Source organism: Gavia stellata, chromosome 6, assembly GCF_030936135.1.
Source record: "Gavia stellata isolate bGavSte3 chromosome 6, bGavSte3.hap2, whole genome shotgun sequence".
NCBI lineage: Eukaryota > Metazoa > Chordata > Aves > Gaviiformes > Gaviidae > Gavia > Gavia stellata.
The window spans coordinates 30,409,659-30,433,517 of record NC_082599.1 but is presented as its reverse complement, the minus strand read 5'-3'; the positions used below and the strand labels follow the sequence as shown (position 1 = coordinate 30,433,517).

At 35.4% G+C, this 23,859-nt stretch overlaps 1 protein-coding gene across 4 annotated transcripts in view; it reads right to left on the bottom strand.

Moving 5' to 3' along the window:
- The window catches only part of PHF14 (PHD finger protein 14), a 170,410-nt gene that overhangs the window by 75,275 nt on the left and 71,276 nt on the right, over nucleotides 1-23,859 (bottom strand). For all 4 annotated transcript variants that reach the window (XM_059818512.1, XM_059818514.1, XM_059818513.1 and 1 more), the window contains exons 15-16: nucleotides 23,618-23,668; nucleotides 23,330-23,451 (exon numbers count right to left, since the gene is read on the bottom strand). In XM_059818512.1, coding sequence (XP_059674495.1) covers nucleotides 23,330-23,451; nucleotides 23,618-23,668 — 173 coding nt within the window. The remainder of the gene's footprint in view (nucleotides 1-23,329; nucleotides 23,452-23,617; nucleotides 23,669-23,859) is intronic.

Here is a 23,859-nt window from a genome sequence, read left to right as displayed (position 1 = left end):
AGGTGGCTGTCATGAAAGGGAAGGTTATCAAGTGAGAGAGGGATGATTTTTAAAAGAAAATTTACTCAGAGCTCAGGGAAACACATCATCCCATTGTACAGGAGATGAGAAAATCCAGCAGAAGGTCTGTTTGCTTGAGCAAGAAGCTTCCTACTCAACTAGATATGCAAAATGAGCGGTGGTAACACACAAGAAATGGAAACAAGTACAAGTTACACAGGAGGAGTATTAAAAGGTTGCTTGAGCACTTAGGGACAAAATTCAGAAGGCAAAACCCCAGACAGATCCAATGAGAAACAGAAAATAGTTCTCCAAGAATGTTAGCAGTGATACGGATTGGATTTTAACTGATAACACAGAAGGGGCTGATGTACTTGATGCCTTTCAGCTCAACACCTTAGCCTGCATGGTGAAAACTTGTTCTCAGACTTCTGGGCCTACCAGCATGACCTGGGAAAGACAACAGCCAACAGCAGCAAAGCAACAAGTCAGGGTCTACTCCGTCTGAATATATTCAAATCCATGGGGATTATCCAATGGTTCTGAAAGGGATGCCTGTTACCTCTGTTGGGCTCCTGTGTAAGATCTAAGAAACATCATGACAATCAAGGCAGGTCTCTGACAACTGAAAAATACTAAGACAAGCCTATCTTAAAGGAGTTAAAACATGCCCATTAAAAAAAGGTAGTAAGTAAAACCTAGGAAATCACAAGCTGGTCAGCCTCACCTCTGCCCTGGGAAAGATCAAGGAGCATGTCCTCTTGGGATCCATTTTCAAACTTTTGAAGGACAAGAAAGTAACCCAGAGCATGCAGCAAAGATTTAACAAGAGCAGACAAGTTGATCATCTTTGAAATGACGATGATGAAATGATTGGCTATGTGAAAGAGGGAAGAGCAGTGGTGGTAACATACCAAAGCATATTCAGCATAAGGCTTTTCAGTCTCCTACAGCATTTTCCTTACCAAGTTAAGTACAAGGCTGGATGAATGGGTTGAAAGCCAGCTGGACTGCTGGACTTGAAGAGCAACAGACAGTATCTTGAGGTCCAAAATGTGTCCAATAACAGACAAAGTACCACAGGGGGTGATTTTGGGGCTAACAGAGTTCATAAAATACCATCATAATGACACAAAATTCACCCTCTGCAACTTTAAGAATGACACTAAGTTAGGAATGGTGGCTGACACATTGAACAGTAAAGCTTCAACCCAAAATCTGCTTGAGAAACTTGAGGACTAGGCCAGAAGATAATCTTGCAGTTCATCAAGAAGTAGTATGAAATTTTGCATGGAGGGGGGATAACTTCATGCATCAGTGCAGACTGAGAACCACCTGGCTGATTTGCTCTCGGCCCTGTTAAAAGGACATGTGGGTTAAAATGAATGTCAAACTCTGTACGATTCAGTGACAGCAGGACCAGCAAATCAATGGAGGTTATTATTCCTCTCTACTCAGAGCTAATGAGACTGTGCTTAAAATGCCATAACCAGTTTCGGGCCAAACAATTCAAGAGAGATGAGAAAACAGAGTCCACTTCACAGCTACCACGATGGCAGAGGGCCTGCAGCATACAACCTACAAGGAGAGGCTGAGGGAGCTGGCCTTATTTAGTCTGGGAGAGAGGATGCTAAGGGACGAGGTGGGGAGATCGAGCTGCAACCCACAACCACTTGAAGGGCAGTTACACAGACAGAGCAGCCAAATTCTTCTCACTTGTGACTGATGACATCCTATGGGCTCACAGCCACAACCTGCAGCTTGAGAGGTTCAGAGTGGACACTAGCAGATGCTTTTTCATTACAAGGAGTAGTGCAGTGAGCTCAGGGGGTACTCAGGACTCAGCTGTATGGGAACAGTCAAGCAAGTAGTTATGACAATTTGTTCTCGATATTCTAAAAGCTTTCATTTCAGGTATTATAAGAGTAATCCCTACTTTAGCCATTATTTTTAAGTATTGCTGATTCTTACGATCAGGATGAGCAGCAGTTATGTTGAAAAAAAACCTGTGATGCCCAGTGCCTGGGTCAGTAGTAGATTTCTGTCAGTTACAAGGAATAAGAAATTTGCTTCTCAGCCCTCTTAAAGACAGTATCTGACTGTCCACATGCCAATACTAGATTTCTAAGTGGTGTCCAAGACTGATTTATAACCAGTCTCATCATGCACAAATAGTAAAATATTGTGCCTGTGACGCCATCCTAAAATTCAATGGTATTTGTCACAATAAAGGCCCTTTTATTTGACTGAAAGGTGATTTTATATTCTACTGAAAGCTAGATACTATAAGCATTTCACCAAGGAAATGTCAGGAAAGGTTATGTGGTTAAGTTTTATAACTGAGCATATCTAAAGTATATTTGTAAGCATCAAAATAAAAAAAACCTAGACAACTAGTGTTATTCATGTATATTTACAACTCCACAATAAAAAACTTTACACATGAAATGGTCTAAGTAAAAAGTTCCCAGGTGTGTTTACAGAAAACAAAGTAAGTCAGAAAAGTAGGGAAAATATAATGCATTCACTTGCACAGTACATACACATCCTTGTATTTTAAAATACATATCTTAACACTGGACCTTTTTTTTTTAAAGGCCAGGAAGTTTTTGAAACCGACTGATAGACATAGAAAGGCTGGAAAGATGTGTTTCAAAATATATTTGCTTAACTTACAAGGCAAACATTTCATATATTCCATTATAATTACATAACTCATTTTCAGTCTTCATTTTTAAAAGTATCTAAAACAAAAATGACAGATCTCAAACTGGAAAAGGACTAAGAATAGAATAAATCTGAAATACACAAAACCCAGGAATTACTGTTTTCTTTCAAACTAGTTCTGGAGCATGCAATGTGTAGCAATAGGTTTTACAAATGAAGCCAGAAATTAACCAGTATGTATAAACAACAGATACATTTACATTTATATCATAATCAAGCTATATACAAAAAGCATCATACAGCATTCCTGAAAATAACTATTTAGACAAAGTATTTATAACAGTTGTTATAACATGGTTGTTCTGTGCCATGGCTGAAAGCGTGCATGCAAATAAAATTCAGATATCATACATCGTAAAAGCAATGACAAAGGCTAAATTGTATTATATACCAAAAGCTGTTAATTAGTAGCATTTAAGACAATGCCAGAAATTTGATAAAAATGTATTAAGAAGATGTTCTATTTGTAGAACTCTATGCTAAGTATTATCTAAATAATTTCCAAGAGAACTAAAAAAATCAGTGAAATAATACCATGATGTACACTGTATCATGTTTACTTAATATTTTCCTTAAATAATACAAAAAACAGCCCTCAACAAAATTATTTCATTATGACAAAAATGGAAGTCAAGTACGAGTTTTTGCAGATATTTAGCAATGTCATTACCACGTAAGTGTATTCTTGAATTATTTCTTTCAGCAGGTACATCAACAACATAGTGTAGACAAAGCATAAAGTGTGGTTTGTTTCAACTGAATCAAAAGATGCAGTAACTTTTTTTAAATAGGAAGATTATATTTTATTTGTAATATATTTTCTTATTATATTACCTCTTGGCAGTAAAATCTATATGAAACAAACCTAAAGCGAAACAAACCAGTAGGGTGAACTGATGCCTTACCCTATGCCATGCTGGGTGTAAGGTGAATCAAATTATATTTCAATTTTACCAGTTTCCGAAGCTTTTGTTACTGCTGCTGTTGGGCAGTTTCAGCCAGATCTGTTCCACAGTACAGTTCCCTTTGCAACACGTCAACAAACTCAGCATTTACCCCAGGCAGAAGTGAAACTGTTTTTAAAAGCAATTAGTAACAGGCTTGAATGCATTTCAAACAATGCACCTATATAAATTTCTGTCTTCAGAACACGAATTTGGGGAGAAAAATATGAAATAAAAGAAGACTGTATGTCATTCTGCATGGCTTCGGAACTGCAGAGAGTAGGTTTGGCCTTTTGCCTTGTAAATGGTCATTATGAAATGTCCTTGCATCCCTCCCCTATTCCTTTTCACTATTTTTTTCCTCTCAAAAAGAAAACACCACAGAATGTGAATGTATTAACCCATTGCTATGATGGACATACAAAAGGTAAAAGTGATGGATACAAAGAAGATACAAGAAAATTGCAAAGTGCTTGAATCTGTAACTGTGATTAACTTGATTTTTGAAATCTCTCCTTTCCCACTTATTTTTGGAGAACAGAGGAAAATGAAAATATTCCAAATGAGGCCTTGCCTATTTTATGTATTTTTTAATTAACTGGTCAAGATAAATGAAAGTTATCATGTAACATCACAGAAAATACAAAAAAGCTTAAAACATGGAATTTTGCCAAAAAAAGCTTGTTTATGGAGGATTACTAATCAACATATATTTGATGAGTTAAGTCATATACCCAGCATTTTTCTGCATTTAGAAGGGAGTGTTTCCAAGTATGCAAACTGCATACATTGTAACTGTAATTATACAAGCAATGCTAATTACAGTTTAGTACTGTTTTTTCATTAATGCTTGCTGCTCGTACTTTTAAAAAAATAAGTATTTTCTTGTTCAGTTAAGAGCTTTACTAATATTTTGATTAATCAGTAAAAACAATTCAGCAGAATCAGTCTTCATCTATTTGCTGTACTGTGTTAGAGATTTTTGTATATCATAGTGATGTATATGAACATAAACAAACACCTTAGAGACAACTTTGTCTAGCTTGTGTTCTGTGCCTTTCAATTTGTAAGCAATTTCCACAGAAGCTGTTTTAAAGAACAGTTTATCTCCTATGACACTGCACATACTGATGCTCAAATGTACCACCAGGAAGCTAACAGGAAGGGGAAAAAAAACCCCCAAACCTCCTTGAGGGAGGACTGGGGATGACAAAGGTCTTCTATCTATGCATCTTCAGTATTTTCAAAATAACATATCAGTATCAAAAAGAACTTTCATGATCATAATAAATATCCTCTGTCACCTACACCAATAAAGCAGCTGAAAATTTACTAAGATGTCATTTTCCAGTCACCCACTCCCCATCTCAGCTTCACTGACTTGACCTCTCCTTTCCACACAGGCTTCCTATCCACAACTCCCTCTCCCCAGCTCTTTAAACAGTTTCAGTATCTCCCCTCCTCTGACTACCATCCACATGGTTTTCTTGTTCCAGTGTCTTTCTCTAAGCAGCCCAACTTGACTTCAAGTCCTGAAGCTTGAAAAGTCTGGATTTTGCTGCCTCTCCACATGAGCTTACCACTATCTCTCAATTCTACTTCTGCACTTTTACCATCCAAACTCAGGTCCTTCTCCAGCCCACCAGCCTCCATCCCACCATGCTCTCTGTATGTGGCCAAGAGTACCAGTCTTTTTGTCCAGACAACCACAACTGAAGGGTTCATCTGTCTGTAACCCAAAGCCCTGTTTCATAAACACATCTGCATGACTTTGGCTTAGCTTAATGAGGGAACACACTAAGATGCGATAGTACAAAAGCAAACTTTTCTAGGTAAGAAAAAAATGTCATTGCATCTGTTGATTTGCAATGGTATACAGCAGTGACTAAAGAAAAAAAAAAGACAAAGAACATAAACCCCTGAGAATACAGTGGAGATGACAATTCAGCAAGATCAGGATCAGCCTGGTCCAAGGAACAACAGAGGCTGAAACATCTTCACCTTACCAGTGACTGCCTGATCAGCAAGGATTCATCAGACATCTGCACTGGGCATGGTATTCATACTAAAGCTTAGCCCAGCAACATGCTAGTCCCCACCATAACTGAATATATAATTGCTTGTGTATTCTTGAGTTATGTATATCCTGCTCACACCTCTCAGTGCATGACAAAAGATGACTGAAGTGACCCAGAACAGGGAGTGGTACACACCTGCCCAAGTTCACTGGCCCATTTTATACTTCTCATCTAGTGCAGTGTTTGTGCACTCTGCATCTGAATCAAACAGACTTCAAAATTACCAGCCGATGACAGCATCGTTGAGCTCTTTGTTCTCAATCCACATTTCTTTTCTTCGCATGTCCTGTAGCAACTTAGTGCTGCAACTGCAGATGTCAGAGTGCTCAGCTGGACCACAGCATGCTCAAAGCACAGATGACAAAAAAAAAAATCTAAAAACTGCTGCACCAGGTCTCTCATAGTTATGAGGAAACTATTCCCCTCACAATATTCTTGAAGGCTTCCAATTTTCCAGATTTCATCAAATTGACATGGATATATTTCTTCTCTATCCTTGGGAAAGAAAGGGAGGTCTTTGCCAAAATTCAATTTACTGATCAAAGACTTCAATTCACTTTTCTTCTTAAAAGCCCTTGTGTGTGTGTGTTGGAGGGGATGGGGGGTGGGGGTGGGGGGCGGGTTGTGGGGGGCGGACCTGGGCAAGACAATACACTTGCCCAAATCTCAGATTAACAAATTTGCCTGAAAACATCCAGCCTAATAAAAGATACACAAGACAAATGGAGAATTTTAAGTCCAAGTGATTGAATTTTTACACGTAATAAGAAACTGAAAATGGGGTCTGGTGCTGCAATTATTACCACTGCCCAGCCTATCTAACTTTCATCTGTACCAATGCCAGTTAAAGTTCTTTGCCAAGTTTCAGTCACGGATATTTTGTTTGAGCATTTCACCATTTCTCCTTTCACTGCCTGTAAGTCAGCATTTCATAATACAATCATTGTATAGAATACACATCATTCATGATTCTTCATGAAATGGAGTGGATAGCTTTCACTATTTCAGAAACAAAAACAGTAATATGAATTTGAAATAAATGAATTGAAACTAACTTTCTAAAAGGACCAAACTTTCATAAGAAAATGCTTCGCAAAAAAACCCATAATCAAACATTAACTTTTAGCTCATTGAACAATGACTTCTCTAATGAATTCCAGAAATTTTTTTTCCCTTCTTGACAATAACAGAGACACAGAAAGCCTCAAATACGCTGACCAACAGAAAAGCTGAAGCACTATTTTTCCGAAAGCTCTGGTGCCCAAGACAGAAGGAATTCTTTTGTCTGTCTGAACAATGAAAATGTTACATACGTCTTATGAAATAGCAAAATGAAAAGTAACACTCTAAAAACATTTCCATTTCTGGGGCTGGCAGAGAACACTAAATATACTCAAGCTACTGTAAAGGCAACTGTAGCAATATTTAACTGGAAACACAGTTTTCTCTTTTCTTCAAGTAACCTGTTCTATATATGCATTAAGCTCATTGTCAATTGATAAATTTTGCTTAAGGTGGTGACAAGAGTTACGCTTTGAAACTTACCATTTTAACTTATAAAACCCACCAGCTTCACATAAACATTTCTACACATATTTGTCAGAGAAAAATGTACTTCGAAAATTTATAATATGGTTTAGTCTATACTGAAAATACTGTGCTGCTTAATTTCAGAATTCTATCAATCTTCATTACTAAAAAAGTTAATTATCACCTCATACACATGGCTTAATATAAAATTTAAATGCAAAAATGAAGGGAGCATGGGAATTTTTATGAAGCATCTAATGGAACAGTGACTAGTTTTGAATGAAATATTAAGGTATTTTCATAATTGGAATGAGACAGTAAGATATTTAAGTAGAACTAAATACATACAGTAGTAACTGAAGTTTCAAAATAAAGGTCTCAGGTCTTTTTAAAATATAATCTTACGTGTTTTCTATGGTAAGCAGGACCAACTGAAAAAAGTAAATGTTTAGGTACCAAATATTATATACTGTAAACTTAATCCATGTTTCCTTTCCAAGATGCAAAACATATACTGTTATAAACACCCAGCAATCAAATGGGCCAGCACAGGCTGATGATTTTTTTTTTTTTTTAAGGTGTCATTTTCTTTCAGAGAAGAATCTGGAGCAAATGACAGCAACAGGAACACAGACTATACACAGATATGAGCTACTACCTACAAGGTGAAAAAGAGGCCACAATGGTTTTGGTATAGCTTAGAAATTAATGCCTAACTAGCACAAACTGTTCAGATCAAGTCTTCAAGGAACTAGGATCGGTATCAGAAAAAAACCTTACTGTTAGTACTCTTCCGTCACTCCACAGAAAACAAGCTCATGTATTCCCACTGTTGTCTGGAATGAAGGGGGGCGATCTTAACTCTGAGGACCTGTAAAAACTGCACCCACTACTGCATTTTGTGGGGTACCCCACTACCCACCAGAAAGGATGCAAAGGATAACTTACAGGCTGACAATCCTCCTGCCTTTATCGTCTCTGTCCCTCAGGAAAGGGACATTATCCCTCTAGTGTAACGTCGCTAGACCTTCTCTCCTAGCACTTCGTAAAGACAAAATGTGGAGTTTCAGCTATGACATTGTTATTTATTATCTTCTGGAGTTGAAAGGAATTAGCAAACAGCCCTTCACAGTTGACTTTTGGGAGGTTTTGTGTCTCTCTCTCAGTTCACCGCCAGGTTAGATACAGCTCTTTTAATGCAATTTGACAGGTGCCTACTGAAAGCTATTGTTAGGTGGGATGATACCCTAATGCACTGAATTTGGAAATGCATTTAGAAGAGGCACTTTTCGAAGAAAGCAGAGGAAGGGGTTGGAACTGTGGATGTCTTAACTTATATAGAGATGACCGATCAGGAAAGGTGGAGCCCTCAACTAAGTGATAAAACTTCAATGGAAAACTAAAAGCATTAGCACTGGTAGTTCTCCAGTATGTTGCTCAATTAAGTAACCCTTCAAACTACACCTACAACATGGTCTTCCTAAGACATGGATTTAATAAGCATAAAATAAGCATGAAATACTCTCTCATCCTTAAGTAGTGTCCTTAATGGCTCAGTATATTGACCACAGGAAGACGTTTCTTTTATAACAAACTAAGTTTTGCCTGTTATACACAATAGAAAAAAGTTTTTTTAATTGTTTACCTTTATGGACAATAAATACGCTTTTTCTCTTCACTCAGGACTGCTGAGAACACATCTGGAGCACTGGAGCACTGTGTCCAATTCTGGGCTCCCCAGTACAAAAAAGATAATGGAATTACTGGTGCAAGTCCAGCAAAGGGATCATGAAGATGATCAAGGGACTGGTGTATCTCTCATAAAAGGAGATGCTGAGAGGGCTGGGATTGTTTAGTCTGGAGAAGGTTCAGTGGGAATCTTCTCGGTGTGTATAAATACCTGACGGGGGGAGAAAACAGAGCCAGACTTCTTAGTGGTGCCCAGTGAAAGGACAATAGGCAACAGGCAGAAACCGAAATAAAGTTTTGTTTAAACAGAAGAAAAATCTTTTTTTACTGTGAGGAGGGACAAACAACAGAACAAGCTGCCCAGAGAGGTTGCAGAGACTCCATCCTTGGAGACACTCAAAACCCAACTAGACACTGCGCTGAGCAACATGCTCTACCTGACCTTGTTTTAAGCAAGGGGGCTGGGGACTAGACCAGCTCTGGTCTCTTCCAATCTCAACTATTCTGTGATTCTGCTTTTAATAAAAGCAAAAATGGTTTAGACAAGCCTTTCAGAATTAAAGAAAACTGAAGTCCTGCATTTTACTTATTGTTCTTTAATGTGAAAAACCAAGATTACCACTGGAGTTTCAAAAGCCTGCTGGTTTTCTTATCTCTTTTTCACAGCAAGTGCTATTAGCGGAACTGTCAGTAAGTACCAGCAGACAACAGGCTGCTTTTATGTAAATTTAAAAAATTTTTATTAAGACTGGTTAGAAAGTAACAGTTTTTTTTTTTTTCTTTTCACCTGCTCTGTATTTTAAGATATTAAACTGCTGGTTTCCCACTTTTTATATACCAGTACTTGCATAATCTCTCCAAAATGTAGAAAAACTTCACTTAAGTATTACTGGATTGATTTCACATCACACAGCTAGACTACTAAAACTAGCACTAATAATTTTACTCATGCAAACCTAAAATCTTAACAGATATTACATTTGCTTTCAAAAAAGGACATTTTAAATATTTTTTCAAGTGCTTTTCTTAACATCCCTCCACAGACTCATACTCAGTTATGAATAGTCCTCACCAAGCCAGAAAAATCTCGAAGTTGTTCTCTTCTCCTGTCATTTATTACAAAATGGTATTCAATACTGAAGCAAACAGCTTTATAAATAAGGTTATCCCTGCCACAATTCCTCATGCTGTTACTGAATCCCATTTGTTATTCTTTTTGAACAACTTTAAAAATCAACTATTCCTTTCCAGTGCTGATTTTTTTGGTCACATTTTGTACCATCCTCAAAATCTTTCCTCTTCTTGATTTTAGCATAATCAAATGGTAATGCAAAATATACACTGTCAGGAAGTTATGTCCACAACAGTTTCTAGACTGGACTCCTTCTTGCCTCCATGTGAAATTTCAGATCTTTGTTCACTGCTCCAAGGTTTACAGAACCAGAAATCTGATTTCTCCTGTATTCATTACTCATTTACATTCCTCTCTGCCTACTTAGCCCTTCTTTTATCTCATTTTCTTTTCACAGTTTCCCAGAATCTCCCTCTTGAGCAGCATTTCCATATTTTCACCTTTTTCTCAAAATACTTCTAAAATAGAATTTGAATAGAATTATATTTTAAATATCCTAAATGTCTCAAAAACAGTTCATGTTCTCGAATAAAAATTGCTTTGCACTTGCATGGATTCTTGACAATTAAACCAGCAATGTATTCTGCTGCACCTACTTAATCTCTGTTCAGTAAACATTTATAAAACACACTTCACTTCCAGAAAATTCTCCTGCACACCTCCTCATGTAGTCTGAGTTTCTATACAGAAGTTAAAGGACAGCCAATTCAGAAATGCATATAGACTCCATTACCTCAAAAACAGCCCTACAAAGGAAACAACAGTCAAATTCACAATTTCAATGGACTTCACAATTTCATAAAGACAGAGTTTAAAGATTAATTTTTCTGATTTTAATTGATTTTCACCAGGCATAAACCACAAGTCTGTGCTCCCACTTGGTTGTGCTAATCAGGATGCTCTCCATTAGATGCAAAAATGCAGGCAGCAGTCTCATTCATTCTCTCTTATGTTTTATTCGCCTAGATCGCTGAACAGAGATAGGAATAGTTAAATATAAGCAGTCCATATCACAAGGTCCAAAAAGACTTCCATTTTGAGGCCTAGGAAGGCTTAATACAGGCATACTTATAGAACAGAAGACTTAACTCCTCTCCTCTATTTCCCCAGGTAGCGACATCAGCACCACTCATAATTTGTCTCTAACTTTTAATAACAAGAACACTTAGAAAGCTCTTCAAATTTATGAGATTTTTAAACCCAAGGATAAACCTTGGCTGCAGTTTACACTGAAGTGTGCACTTCTATTCATACAATATTTTCTTAGCAAATTATAATCAAGTTTCTGCTATGCAATTTTGGTGCTGCTATTGCTAGCTTTTATTGCTGTATTAAATTGTTAGCAAACAGCTAAAGGTTGCCAAAATAATTTCGTCACATCTATTTCATTTTTGATAGCCTTTTGTAAGAAACAGCTCTGAAATAATTGGTTACATTATTATGGTCAAATAAATGTCAAAAAACTGAATCGTTTAGGTTACCACCATTAGGATTTTTACAACTATTTCAGCCTTTATTAGAACATTATTTTTCTAGAATTTACTAAGTTAGCTATCAGTCCACTGCTATCACTGAATTATACTTCTATTTACTTCTATCTACTCAAGCTAAAACTCAGCAATACTTCAACTTTTAAGTATCAGTACTGTATTCACCTTCAGCTATCACTACTGTTTTAGCTTCCTCTCAAAACCAGAAAAAACTCATCAAAACTGTTTTAGCATATGCAGGATGCTAAAGCTTTCATAAAGTCCTGAAGGTGCTATCAGATGCCACACAGTTTTCTTAAGTTTACCCTTAAAACCCAATTGTACACATTAGCTTTCAGGAAAAGTAGGGAGTTAGTTGTCAGTGTTCACTTTTAGCTACAAATATTTAAATTACATATGTAATTTTGGGTTTAGATTTCAATTGAACAAACTGAGGTTCTCTGCCCAGAACTTAAGATTATTCTGAATTTGTCATAGCCAGCATGCCTTCTTGGCCAAGCAATAATGTGACAGCAAACATGTTCCAACATATGTATTTTTTTTCTCAAGTAATTTACTGTACAACTGAAACTCTATGTTTATTTCCAGTGACTCCAAACTAAAATATTTTGTTTATATTTAGATGCCCCCTCAGGGAAACAGAATGACTTTCAATGACAGCAACCATCATCCAACACATTAAAACTGGATGGGAGAAGGATAAAATAAATGAGGTGCCAAGAAAACTTCATACATTCTTAAGAAAATAAAAGCAAAAGCTGTGTTTTTCAAAGATAAAATTGTCTACTGTGCTAAAAACAAGCAAGGCTTTTCATTAGTTCTGAAACAGGAAATTGAAAGCTGCCAAAGGATGCATGAACCACACTTTAGACAAGTAATTTTTCTGTCCAAGCATCTTACATGTATTACTTCAAATGAGGACAAGCTCCTGTATGACATCAATGGGTAGCAGCTTTGTTTTCTCACTCCATAAAAATTTATCCTTCTCCAAGTGACAAGTGCTGACCTTTCAGTGTGCTATGTCTGCTCATGCTTTGCTCCATTCTACAATCGCTTCTAGTAATAATCATCAAAAATGACAAACAGAAATAAATGTACTGTGTGTGCTGTGCTGTATAGCTGATGTGTAAGGTCTCTGTGATTGCTAATTAGAAAGGATGCTTTACTGAATTATCATACTTGGTATGCAAATACTGCAAAGCAGCAATGTAAATGAACTTTACAGAACAAGGTGTTCAGTATTGATGCTGGAGATATGTACATTTCCCTTCCCCCAAAACCAGGAAAACCCAATGTCAGACACAATGAACATCTAGAATGGCTTTGGTTTTGTCTTTAAAAGAGAACAGATAGTTCTTTAATAGACTTCAAATGCTTGGCCACCCTTCCTCTCCTCTCCTAACCTAACTTTTGTTTCTTTTTAATAAGAAAAGGGAAAGTCAGCAAAACAAAACGTCACCATTAAATCATTTCACAGCATTTTCTATCAGAAATGTAATGGAAAATGTGCACATCATGAGAAAGGTTACTGTTCTTCCAGAATATCTTTTCACTTGGTTCAGGGCTCATCCCTCCACATAACTGTGCAGGCACTACTGATGGTTGTTCTCCCTGGGCTTAATTTGGCAGTTGAAGGATTGTGGCATTTTCAGGAAACCACAGTGCAGTGATTTTAGTGGTTACCCAGCTGAAAGTGATGCAATGATTTAGAATAATTACTCTGTTTATGTGCAATGGTAAAAGTCAGCTACCACACCATATTCCAATGTCAGCTTATACTTTACTGCATATTTCCCTAATACGACATCACATCAGATCTCAAAGTCAGAATTAGAGGGATTTATTGTCCCTGTTCCTCAACAGTAAGTACACATGCAATACAATAGCATTACTATATTTAGTTTAACTGATAATTCGGGGCAGGGGGTGCGTGCTGAAAATAAAAAATCAGTTCAGCCAGTTAATCAAAGAACTGCATATTAATTTATGCTTGACCTTTGCATTGTTACAAACAGTGATATGAAAAAGGGAACAGACCCGTATTAGTCTCTGCTAAAAGCTTTTAAATATTCTTGAAGAAAACACAAGCATTTTTTTCTTGCATGTCCTTTCCACAGCCTTTCTTCTCAAAACTAAGTGAAGTTACTAGGCCTTCCTCAAGATAAAGTCAGAGATAGGCTTAAAAATTTAGCTGTAACCCTATTCAAGACAGCATGGCAAAATTCTAAAATTGTGTTTTTTCCATCTCCACAAGACAACAATATCCAAAGAACATTTGTTCAAACAACAAGATTAAAAAAAAAAAAGACAGACACTTTAAGGCAAAGAGCAAGTATTAAAAAATCCATTCAAGGGTAAACGTTTAGAAAAAAATCTGAAGAAGAATGAGGTTGTTATAAAGCAATGAAGTGCTACCTGAAACATTCAGTGATACTGAATTCCTGTCTTAATATGGAATCCTACCTTTGGCATTTTAAACGGCCTGAAGCAAATCAGATACAAAAATTTAATTTCATTGAGATGAGAATGTAAAGAAACCACATGAAGTATAAGTAATCACAATCTCAACTGTTCTAAAGCAGAAGCCAGTTTTATTAATTGTAAGGCAAAGCACAATCTGAATGTAGCCTTGGATATCGTACAGATGACAAACGTTTTAAAACAAAAATTAATCAAAATAAAATAAAAACAAACAAAAATTTTAAAGATCATGTAAAAGAAAATACCAAAATTAATAATAAGGCAGAAAAATAACTGAAAAACATGTAATTCTATTTTACAAATTCCTAAGATTTGCTTACAGAAAAAAAATTACTTTAGTCCAGAAATCTGTAATTTCAATGGCCACACCAATAGGGAACTAAAGTAAGACAAGTGACAGTAGGCAAAATGAAAAATCTAGTGAACATCAAAATTATGCTGAAATACAGGAACAATAAATAAAACCTACAACTCTACTCCTTTCCCCCAAAACCAAAGATATTCTATTAAAAAGACTACTATTAAATTTCACCATTCTCATATTATCTGTTTAGATGTTATTATACGCAAATTATTTTAGCTACCTCAAAACAAAGTTCAGTAATAAAACTGAATTTCTCCTGTAACATACACTGCAAAAAAAGCAGTCTTTACCAAATATATCATAATGCTGAAGAGGCATTATGACAAGAGGGTTTTTTTCATTTTTCGCTGTTTATGTTTTCAGAAGTATGTTCTCCAGTAAGTAGCTCTGAAGTATCTTAGGCTAAAAAATTACTAAGTTAAAAAGAACAATAATATCCCATATACACGTAGATTATCTGTAGCCTCTCAGGTAACAATACCATATGGAAAATTCTTGATTTAGACCCAAATTAGCAACCAGTTGCATGCAACTTTGCTCCATTGATTTATTAACGAAAACTTGTGCTATATGCCATTTTAAATCATGTGAAGAATAACTATGGTCAATGCTGAGAAAAGTGACTCAAAATCCTTAAGGTCCCTGTACCTCTAACTGCTTTTCATGTATAGGCTTCTTTAGCAAGGTAAAACATATACTCACATTACTCCAAGATAAAATTTGTTTTGAATAGTGTAGATGAAGTTGTGCACCCAAACCCCAGGCCTCCTGCTATCAAAATTGCACACAGATTAACTAACTACAGATCGAAGTCTGGTAAAAATATTGGGCAGCAGTAACAAAAGTGAGAAAAAAAATGTATGTGTAACAGTAAGAATCACTATTTTGCATAGTAAGATTTCTTACTCAAATAGTCCATAATTTACATTACAGTTCTGTGGACAGACATTTACTTCAGAAAACTGACTGCACAGATGGTCACTTGACACGAACTGTGACAAGTCAAAACTGATGCTGCAACACAGCGTTTAAATGGTTATTGTCTCCTGCTGTGGTCTTCTACCACATTATTTTAATATCTGAACATGAACATTCTCAGGTTATAAATTTCATAAGTATAAATTTCAGTTTCATGGATTCTGTAGCAATGGCTCAGTTTAACGATGCAAAACAACTGAATTGATAAAGAATTACACATTTGTTTTCTAAGCATCCTATACTATGAAATGCTCTGATGTGCTAACCTTGCTGCACTGGAAGTGACTGAAGCAGTTTGGCCAGAATGATGGAGTACCTGTCATGTTCAAACGCCAGCTGAATTCAATTATTTAATGCAAGTTTGATGCTGTAAGAAAAAATTCTGAAGAATGCCCACAAAAATAAGAAGCTACTGACCCCATCAAGATAGGTATTTTTGCAGCCATAACCTATTACTGGTAACCAGACCGGGAAATAATTTGATATGTCATCAGACTCCCCTCTCTGGCCACAGGTAATGTGATTTTGTATTCTCTGCATCTTGTTTCATTAAAGTAATTTGAATCTTCTGAAGAGGCACCTCACTCAATGACCGCTTTATCTAAAGAACTCACTCGTTACTTACAGCAAAGATAATTATGACATCCTCAGCATTGTATTTTTTTTCTTTTATAAATTCGTCTGAATCCTAGGAGTTATAGAAGATAAAAAGGTGCAAAGGTCTCTGATGCATGTATTTCCTAAAGCAACCAGAAAAATAATATGTAAATCCTGAAACACATAGCTGTTTTGGGAACAGATGACAACTGCCAAATATAGTTTCAAGCTGTAATGTACAAATCCATGACTGCAGCACAGATTTGATCAAGCAGCTGTAACTGAAGGAGAGAAAAGGCTAACTATGTTTTTAAAAATTCACTGATCAAAAAAAAGGTGAAATACTACTTCTTAGTAGAAAACTAAGTAACCCTGTGGAAAGAATTGCTTGAAACTGTTACTTACAAGTGGTTATCTTGTTACATACTTCTGAAGTTTATGACACTGCTACACAAGCTTTTTGGATCAGCAGACTTTAAATATCAGTATTAGGAACTTCAGACAATTAAACACCTGAACCAAACTTGTACATGAAGAGTTCATAAACTTCTACTATTCACAAAGCTCCTACAGATTAAAGCCCAGTGTACAAAAGTTTGGAAGTCATTGGTCTATAACTGTAAAAAACATCTAATGTTAAACTTCAAGGAGGTTTGACTGACAGATCACTAAACAGTCCAGGAAATAATGTAAAGAAAAACATTTGGGGGGATGCACACACCAGTCCCCGCCCCCCAATCACCTGGTAAGAGGAACACTAATAAATCTTCCCAAATATCACAATAACACTCCAAGAGGGTTTTAGAACTTTCATAACACGGAAGAGAGACAAACATACATTTTTACACAAAAGTAACATTAGACGGTCCTATGCACATTTCCCAACCTGGCTTTCCCAATACTGATAATGCAGAATTTAATGGAAACAAGTCTTTTAATCATGCCAGTATCTCCAAAATTTCAGTTTTGGGTCACTCCTACACAGACTACCTCTAAGATAGTTCCTTCAAGATCACACATTATCAAGAATCAAACCAGAGATGGAACACAAAATCAGTATCCAAAGACCTGAGCTTCTATTATTTAAGTAGCTTAAATTTCCTTAATAGTTAACCAGCAAAACAATCAGGGGAAAAAAATAATCTGGGCTTCAATTCAGATTCTGCTGTCTCATTTCAGGAAAATAACAGACAAACGTACCAAAGAAACCCTTTAGGTATGAGGTAAATAGACTGGTTCCCAATTAACAGAAAATTCAAGAGTCTGCCATGGACTTTTTGCAGCACAACTTCAAATGTTCCAGGCGCATGTAGCTTTAGGTAGCCAGGTAGCCCAAATGCAAATGTGCCTACCACTCTACCTATAGCTTTTTTTGAATGTTTGCCCTAGCACATGAATTTACTGAAAATGAAAAATCTGTGGTATTTTACAGTAAAATGCAGTATTATCCTGCTATCTAGCATAAGAAGAAACACTTTTTAGAAGACAATAAAATGAGGTAAATGACAGAAAAATGATCTAACAGGTAACTTAAGCAATTAAAAGGGTTAATAGGCAGAATTATTCCCTGTAAATTATATGGCAGAAATAAACTACACAACTGAATGTTAAATTTCCTTTCATTCAAGTAGTTCATTCCAATAAAATAATACATTTGCAAGATTGTTGCAAATTATGGCTGAATTAACTAACATTTGCCTTGTGATTCATCTCTACATTAGTAGCCTTAACCTTCTAAAACTATCGTAAATCATAGGCTTTCCATTACTATGATGGATTGTTAATTTTGTTCCAGTGCATTTAAATTAATTAATAATTAATGTGCTTGTTCTGGAAGAAACTTCAGCTCATGCAGAGCTTCAAAACTGGTAGCTAACAGATAAGGAAGAAATCCTTAACTTGAAGGCAGGCATCCCCCTCTGCATGGAAATGTAAGAAACAAAAACACAAAGATGAACCTATACAAAACAACGCAACTAAGGAAATACGGCAAGTAACAGTTTCAGAGATAAAATTTCCAGAGGATTCAGAAGACCCTGTCTGGAACATACTTTCTGTCAAAACCAGAATTAAAGTAGATCACTTTGTGCAGCTAAGGACTCGATCCTTTATATAGTATAAATTATCCTAAATTTGATACATACATTTTAGCACCAGAACTACAGAAGGTGCATTCATTTTAAAGACTTTCAGTTATAGTGTGATTCGATGACTCAAAGTTATGACAAATCTTACAGTCAATTTTACTCAAGAGTTTTTTTTCTCTAGTAAATATGACACTGCATATGTTTTCTTCTTTCTCCCTTCCTACTCTTCACCTTCTCCTTTCAGGCCTGCCTTGATACTGCACAATTGCTTATTTCCTAGTAAACCCCTGCATTAAAAATAAATACATACATGCTTAATAATTTGCTTTGGAGCTTTACACTTTTTGAATACTTTATAACCGGCATTCAAATCTATGTTTTCAAAAAATTCTATTCTATATTCTTTCAAATACATGACCTTAGTCTATTTTAGCCTTTCTATAATGTTGAAGTAATAATTTTGCCTTAGTTGCTGAAAATCAAACAAAATGGAAAATTCTAACTTAATTGACAATAAAGCATAAAAATTCAATACACAAAACTATAAAAGAATGTATTACTATATGCTTGCTCTAAATTGTGGGATGAAGACGTCTAATGCTTTTTCAGAGATTTCTTTAACCTGGTCAAATATGATTTTGCACCACACATAAATGATATTCTAATTTTACTCTGCTTTTCTCAAATCTAGTATTGAGATATCAACTTTATCTAATGCACTATATTCCTAAATATTACCCAAGCACATCTTAAAGCCAACAACTGAAGCTATAATATTATTTTCTTTAATAGCGGCAGTTGAGAGCTGGATTATTTTTTGAGAAGAGGCCACTTCTTTACAAGTGAAGTCATTTAGAAGTCTCCCCTTGGAAGATTTTAAACTAGATCAGCCCATGGATTCTTCTTTAAAAAACTGTTCTACATAGTAAAACAAAATACACAATTCATCTTAACTTCTTCTTTTATCAAAAACGGAATAGACAGTAATACTGTGCTAGAAGCACTTTGTGTGTACAGTTGTACAATCACTTGCTTACTCTGGAGTATGTGCAAGATGGACGGCAAGCTTTACCTATTACACATTGAGCCACCTGAAATATACTTCCTCATGCATGTTTCTACTAAATATGGTTATGTTCTAAAGGGAGCTATTAGGGAGTTATTTTTAAAGATTTGCATTAGTGAGTTATGGCCTCACAAAAAAAAGGAGATGCTTATGAATCAAGCAATTCCTTTGCAAAATCTATCATTCTAAGTGGTTCATGCAAGACTGTAATAAAGTACTCAGAAAACCTATTAAATGTCTAAACTATATACAAATTTAAAAGATTCACAAAATGAAACAAAAGAAAAGCAACATTACATAAATGCCTTCTAAACCAAACAGAAGAGGTCACCTCTAAAAACAAACATATCCTTTAAAATAGTTTTCTGAGTTTGTTAGAAAATTTATCTTTCACATCAAGCTTTACAAACTCCTGTATTTCAAAATATGTCTTCAATTTCAAGCAAATATTTTCAATACTTGATTACTCCTTAAGACTGAGCAGTATATTGTTACAGGTACCCCCTGGTTTCACAATACTTTAGTTTCAAGTACACATTATAACTCCTTTCACTGAACTCTTACCTCTTTTTAAAAGTGCTGTCTCCATGCCTTACATGAAACTTATCTGCATCAAATATAAAATATTAAAATCCCTCCATATTTTACTACTATTCCTCTCAAAACTCAATTACAGTTCATTTGAGTTAAAAGATATTCAAAATCCACACTTTTTTCCAATTACAGATATAGCTTCCTTACTGTCATTTATAATGTTACATATCAGACTTTGCCTCATTTGTGTAAATCTTGACTGTGCCACTCATTAATCTTGTAAATGGTAAAATATTGCACAAGTATTTAGTTCAATAAAACTTATACAGATGTATATAAAAGAATTTATAAAATAACTTCACTATAAAGTCTAAAAAAAAAGTGTATCGCAAAAGGATCACAAGACTGATCCTTTTTTGTGGACAAAGCCAGAAAACCTGAGCTTTCAGTTCTACTGCATGCTACTACACTGAAACAGTCTATCTATATAATCTGACATCAGTGATTAAAAAAGCATTGTCTTGGCATGTCTATAATACATACATATAGCAACTATTAGCACATATAAGAGTAGAGAACATGTCAATGTGTTTTAGACAAAAGCTAATAATTAAAGACATTCTAATGTTAATCACTTTTTTTGGTACAAAACTACAGTCACTAAGGCGAACTTCAGCCAATTGATGAACCATTATAATTTATCAGAATGAAATGTACTTTTTTAGGAAGAACTTTAAATCCTTTCACAGGCAATTATTTAAAGATTTTAAACTTTATGAACAACAGGTTAAGTAAAGACACTGCACATATAACAAATAATCCCTCAGCCATCCAATGCTACACATAAGCACCTAAAATGGAGGTTAAAAAAAAAATGAATCTCCATTAGTCAAACAGTAATAACTAGTTAAACTATTTAAATTTTTTTTTATTCCAGATTCATTACTAAATACTCTGCTGCATTCTTTGAAATAAGAGAGAATTGCTTATCTTACTCTAATCCTTAGCAACCCCAAAGTGAAAGCACCACATAAATTTTAGAAAACTCTACAATTTTTAGAAGTAGATTGTTCAAGAGTCATGTAACCAGCCCTGTTTGAGGTAACACAGAGCGGGAAAAGCTAGAAGGCCCATCAAGATTATTCCTTAAATATGCAATTTCGGCAGTTGCCTATTTCCATTTAACTTAGTGATCAACTTCCACATTTAGAAAAAATCTCTCTAGAACATCCCCACAAACCTCCCTTTTCTTAGTTGCAGATGGGCAAGAAAGGGTGAAAATAAAATCCAGTAATTACAAAACATTTGTTGAGTGAAGAGTAAAAATGATGAGAAAGTTCACTAGTTTTCTGAGAAAGTTTTGGCTTTAGTAACAGTGCCAAACAAAATGGATATTGAAAAAATATTTTTGTTTTCCCTCCTAAACATCTCTTGCTTACAAGGAGCCCTTCCAACTTGCATTTAAAATAACACTCTGTTTCTACTACGACAAAGGAGTCTTGCATGATGGTACAGGCAGGAGAAAGAAGCAGTGCAGGCAGAAGGTTGCTTCTCTTACTTTGTGAGAACGTAAGAGAAAAAAGGATTCTGAAAACTCTGACATAGCAACGCGCTGTGGATTACACCCCTACACAGCTTCGGCTGCACAGCACAAAGCCTATCTGGTCACTAGCATCTTATCACAGTCCCTGAATTTACTCTCATCCACAGAAATACAGCTTTAAGAACCCAAAAAATACTAAAAAAAATTCAGATTTACTGAATACTTTACCATCATTTAGTAATTATCAAAAATAAACCTCCACAGCACTTCAGAAGCAGTGGTCACCTAACTTGGATAAAATTGCAGCTATTTATAGGAATTATCTGAAGAAAAGCAAGTTTTAAATTCATCTCTTTTAAAAACTAATACAGAAAATAAGGCAGAACATTTAAGAAAATATTTTTCAGAGAATTCTGAACAAATGATTAGAACATAAGAATCTCCTTTTCTCCTCCCATGCAGGATTACTATTCTGTTTCCAAGCCTAATTATGAGGATGGTTTATGAGAGAATTTGTTGGGTTTTGGCATGTAGTATGCTTATTTTTGGCCCATCTAAATTACCACTAAAATATTTTCACGTAGTAAAACAAAACACTATTTTTCTGTCATATTTTTTAATTGCAACTTAAAAATACAGTTCTTCATGGCATTTTCTCATTTTATCCCTTATGTTCTCAAATGTGGTATTGTAACACTTCTAGAGAAAGCCTGAAGAAGAAAACTAATTCACCGCCTTTTTCGCAGTAAACCACAGTACATGTTGTTCCCAGGATTCCTTCCCACAACAAAATGGTATTCCTGCATCTTTTATTTCTTGCTAACAATAGGGCTGAAGAAAGCCCTTTATCTTCTTGTGGGCAGTTAAAAACTGTTACCATCAGTTCTCATCAGTATAACTGTATCAGCAATCACTGCAACATCCTGCCTCTATTTCACAGTCTGATACTAAGCAGGAGGAGAACCAAGCAGTAGTAGCTTGTACATGTAAGAGAGGGTCATGCAGTTACTGATGAGCTCGTACAAGCACTCTGCCTCCAATTTGGAAATAAAAATACAGTCCTTGAAATTGTATCAGCTTCTACAGTAAATCATATGCTGTAACTGACACTAAAATCAGCTATTCTGAGTATAAGATATCTGTATGCGGGACACATCCTGATTCTAAAGCTATGTGTTGCTTGAATGTATCATTGATTCTGACTTTTCTCGTAACTCTGATTCCTTGAAATAAATTAAAAGATGTTTTAATCCCTCCAGTTAAAAACAACAATTATATCTGAGCTAAAGAGGAGATCTTGTAGAGAAAAATCTAGTTGAAACGTACAGGACCTATATACACCACTATTTTTTATCTGATCTTATTGAGATCATTTTAATGAAAGCTCAGTAGATTCAATTAGAATGCGCTTTCTGGTTGCTAAGCTCCATTATTCTTCTTTCGAGAATTGTGAGCAGTTTTCTACAGCTTCGCAAAGAGGCCACAATGTCAGCTATAAAGTCAAAATCAGCAGAAGCTGTGGTCAACGGTAGCTATTCAGTGGCAGCTATTCTACACTTTAATTAGATTTCTGCGCCTACGAAAAAACACCATTCAACAGATTTTTTTGTCACTTCTGCTTCAGATAAGAAAAATTATTATCAAACCTTTTCATGATCTGCATTAACGGATGTAGTATTAATACATTTTTAAAAACAAATTCCTCATAATCCACATTTCAGCTCATAAAATTGTTAATTATGTTAATTCAATTACTTTTAGGATGCTCCTGTAGCTTTAATATCATTAAATTACTCGTTTGTTTGTCTATCTGACCTGCTCTAAAACATTGGAAATTCACCCTGACAATAGAAAATTAATTCTCTTGTGTTAGAAAAACAGATTATCTTGGTTATCTACACCTTAATCCACAGTGTAAATGTGCTTGGCAGGTCAATAAGCGAATTAAGTCAGTATTTCTGATATAATGTTTTCCCTAAATAAGTTTTTGTTCGTTTTTTAAAAAGCACATTTTCTTCGCTATAATTACAATGACAAAGTGATGAAGATGGAACTTTAATTCCTCGTAAGGTCAGAGCATCAAACCTACCTGACTAGATTTTCATTGTCTCCAGTCCCTTTGCAGGTAGCACATTCAGTCCTTAAATCCTCCGACTTGGGCTTCTTTTGTAGAACAGACTGTCGTTGTCTTCTTTCTCTGGGAATCCGTTCCTGTCACAGCAGAAGGCAAAAGAAAGGAATTGGGGGGAAAGGAAGGAAGGAAAGCAAATATTTTCAATTATAGCACTGAAAGTAACACTTCAGCCCAAAGTTTAAATTTTTTTTGTGAAACTGTTAAGAAAAAAAAAAAACAACAAACAAAACACTATATTCCAACCTCAGCTTTTTCTTCTTCAGGCACAAAGCTTCGTTTTCTTCCTCTAGTTCTCTAGAAGAAAAATATATTTTAAATTCAATATTAGGCAACAGAATATTTTTGCTATTTATCTAGTATTCATAACAATAAACAAAAACATAGCACAGGAAATAATTTAAAGCATTAACTACAGAACCACTGCAAGACAACTACAGTAACAGATATTAGAACAACAGCTTCAGATTCTGGATATAAATCTACAG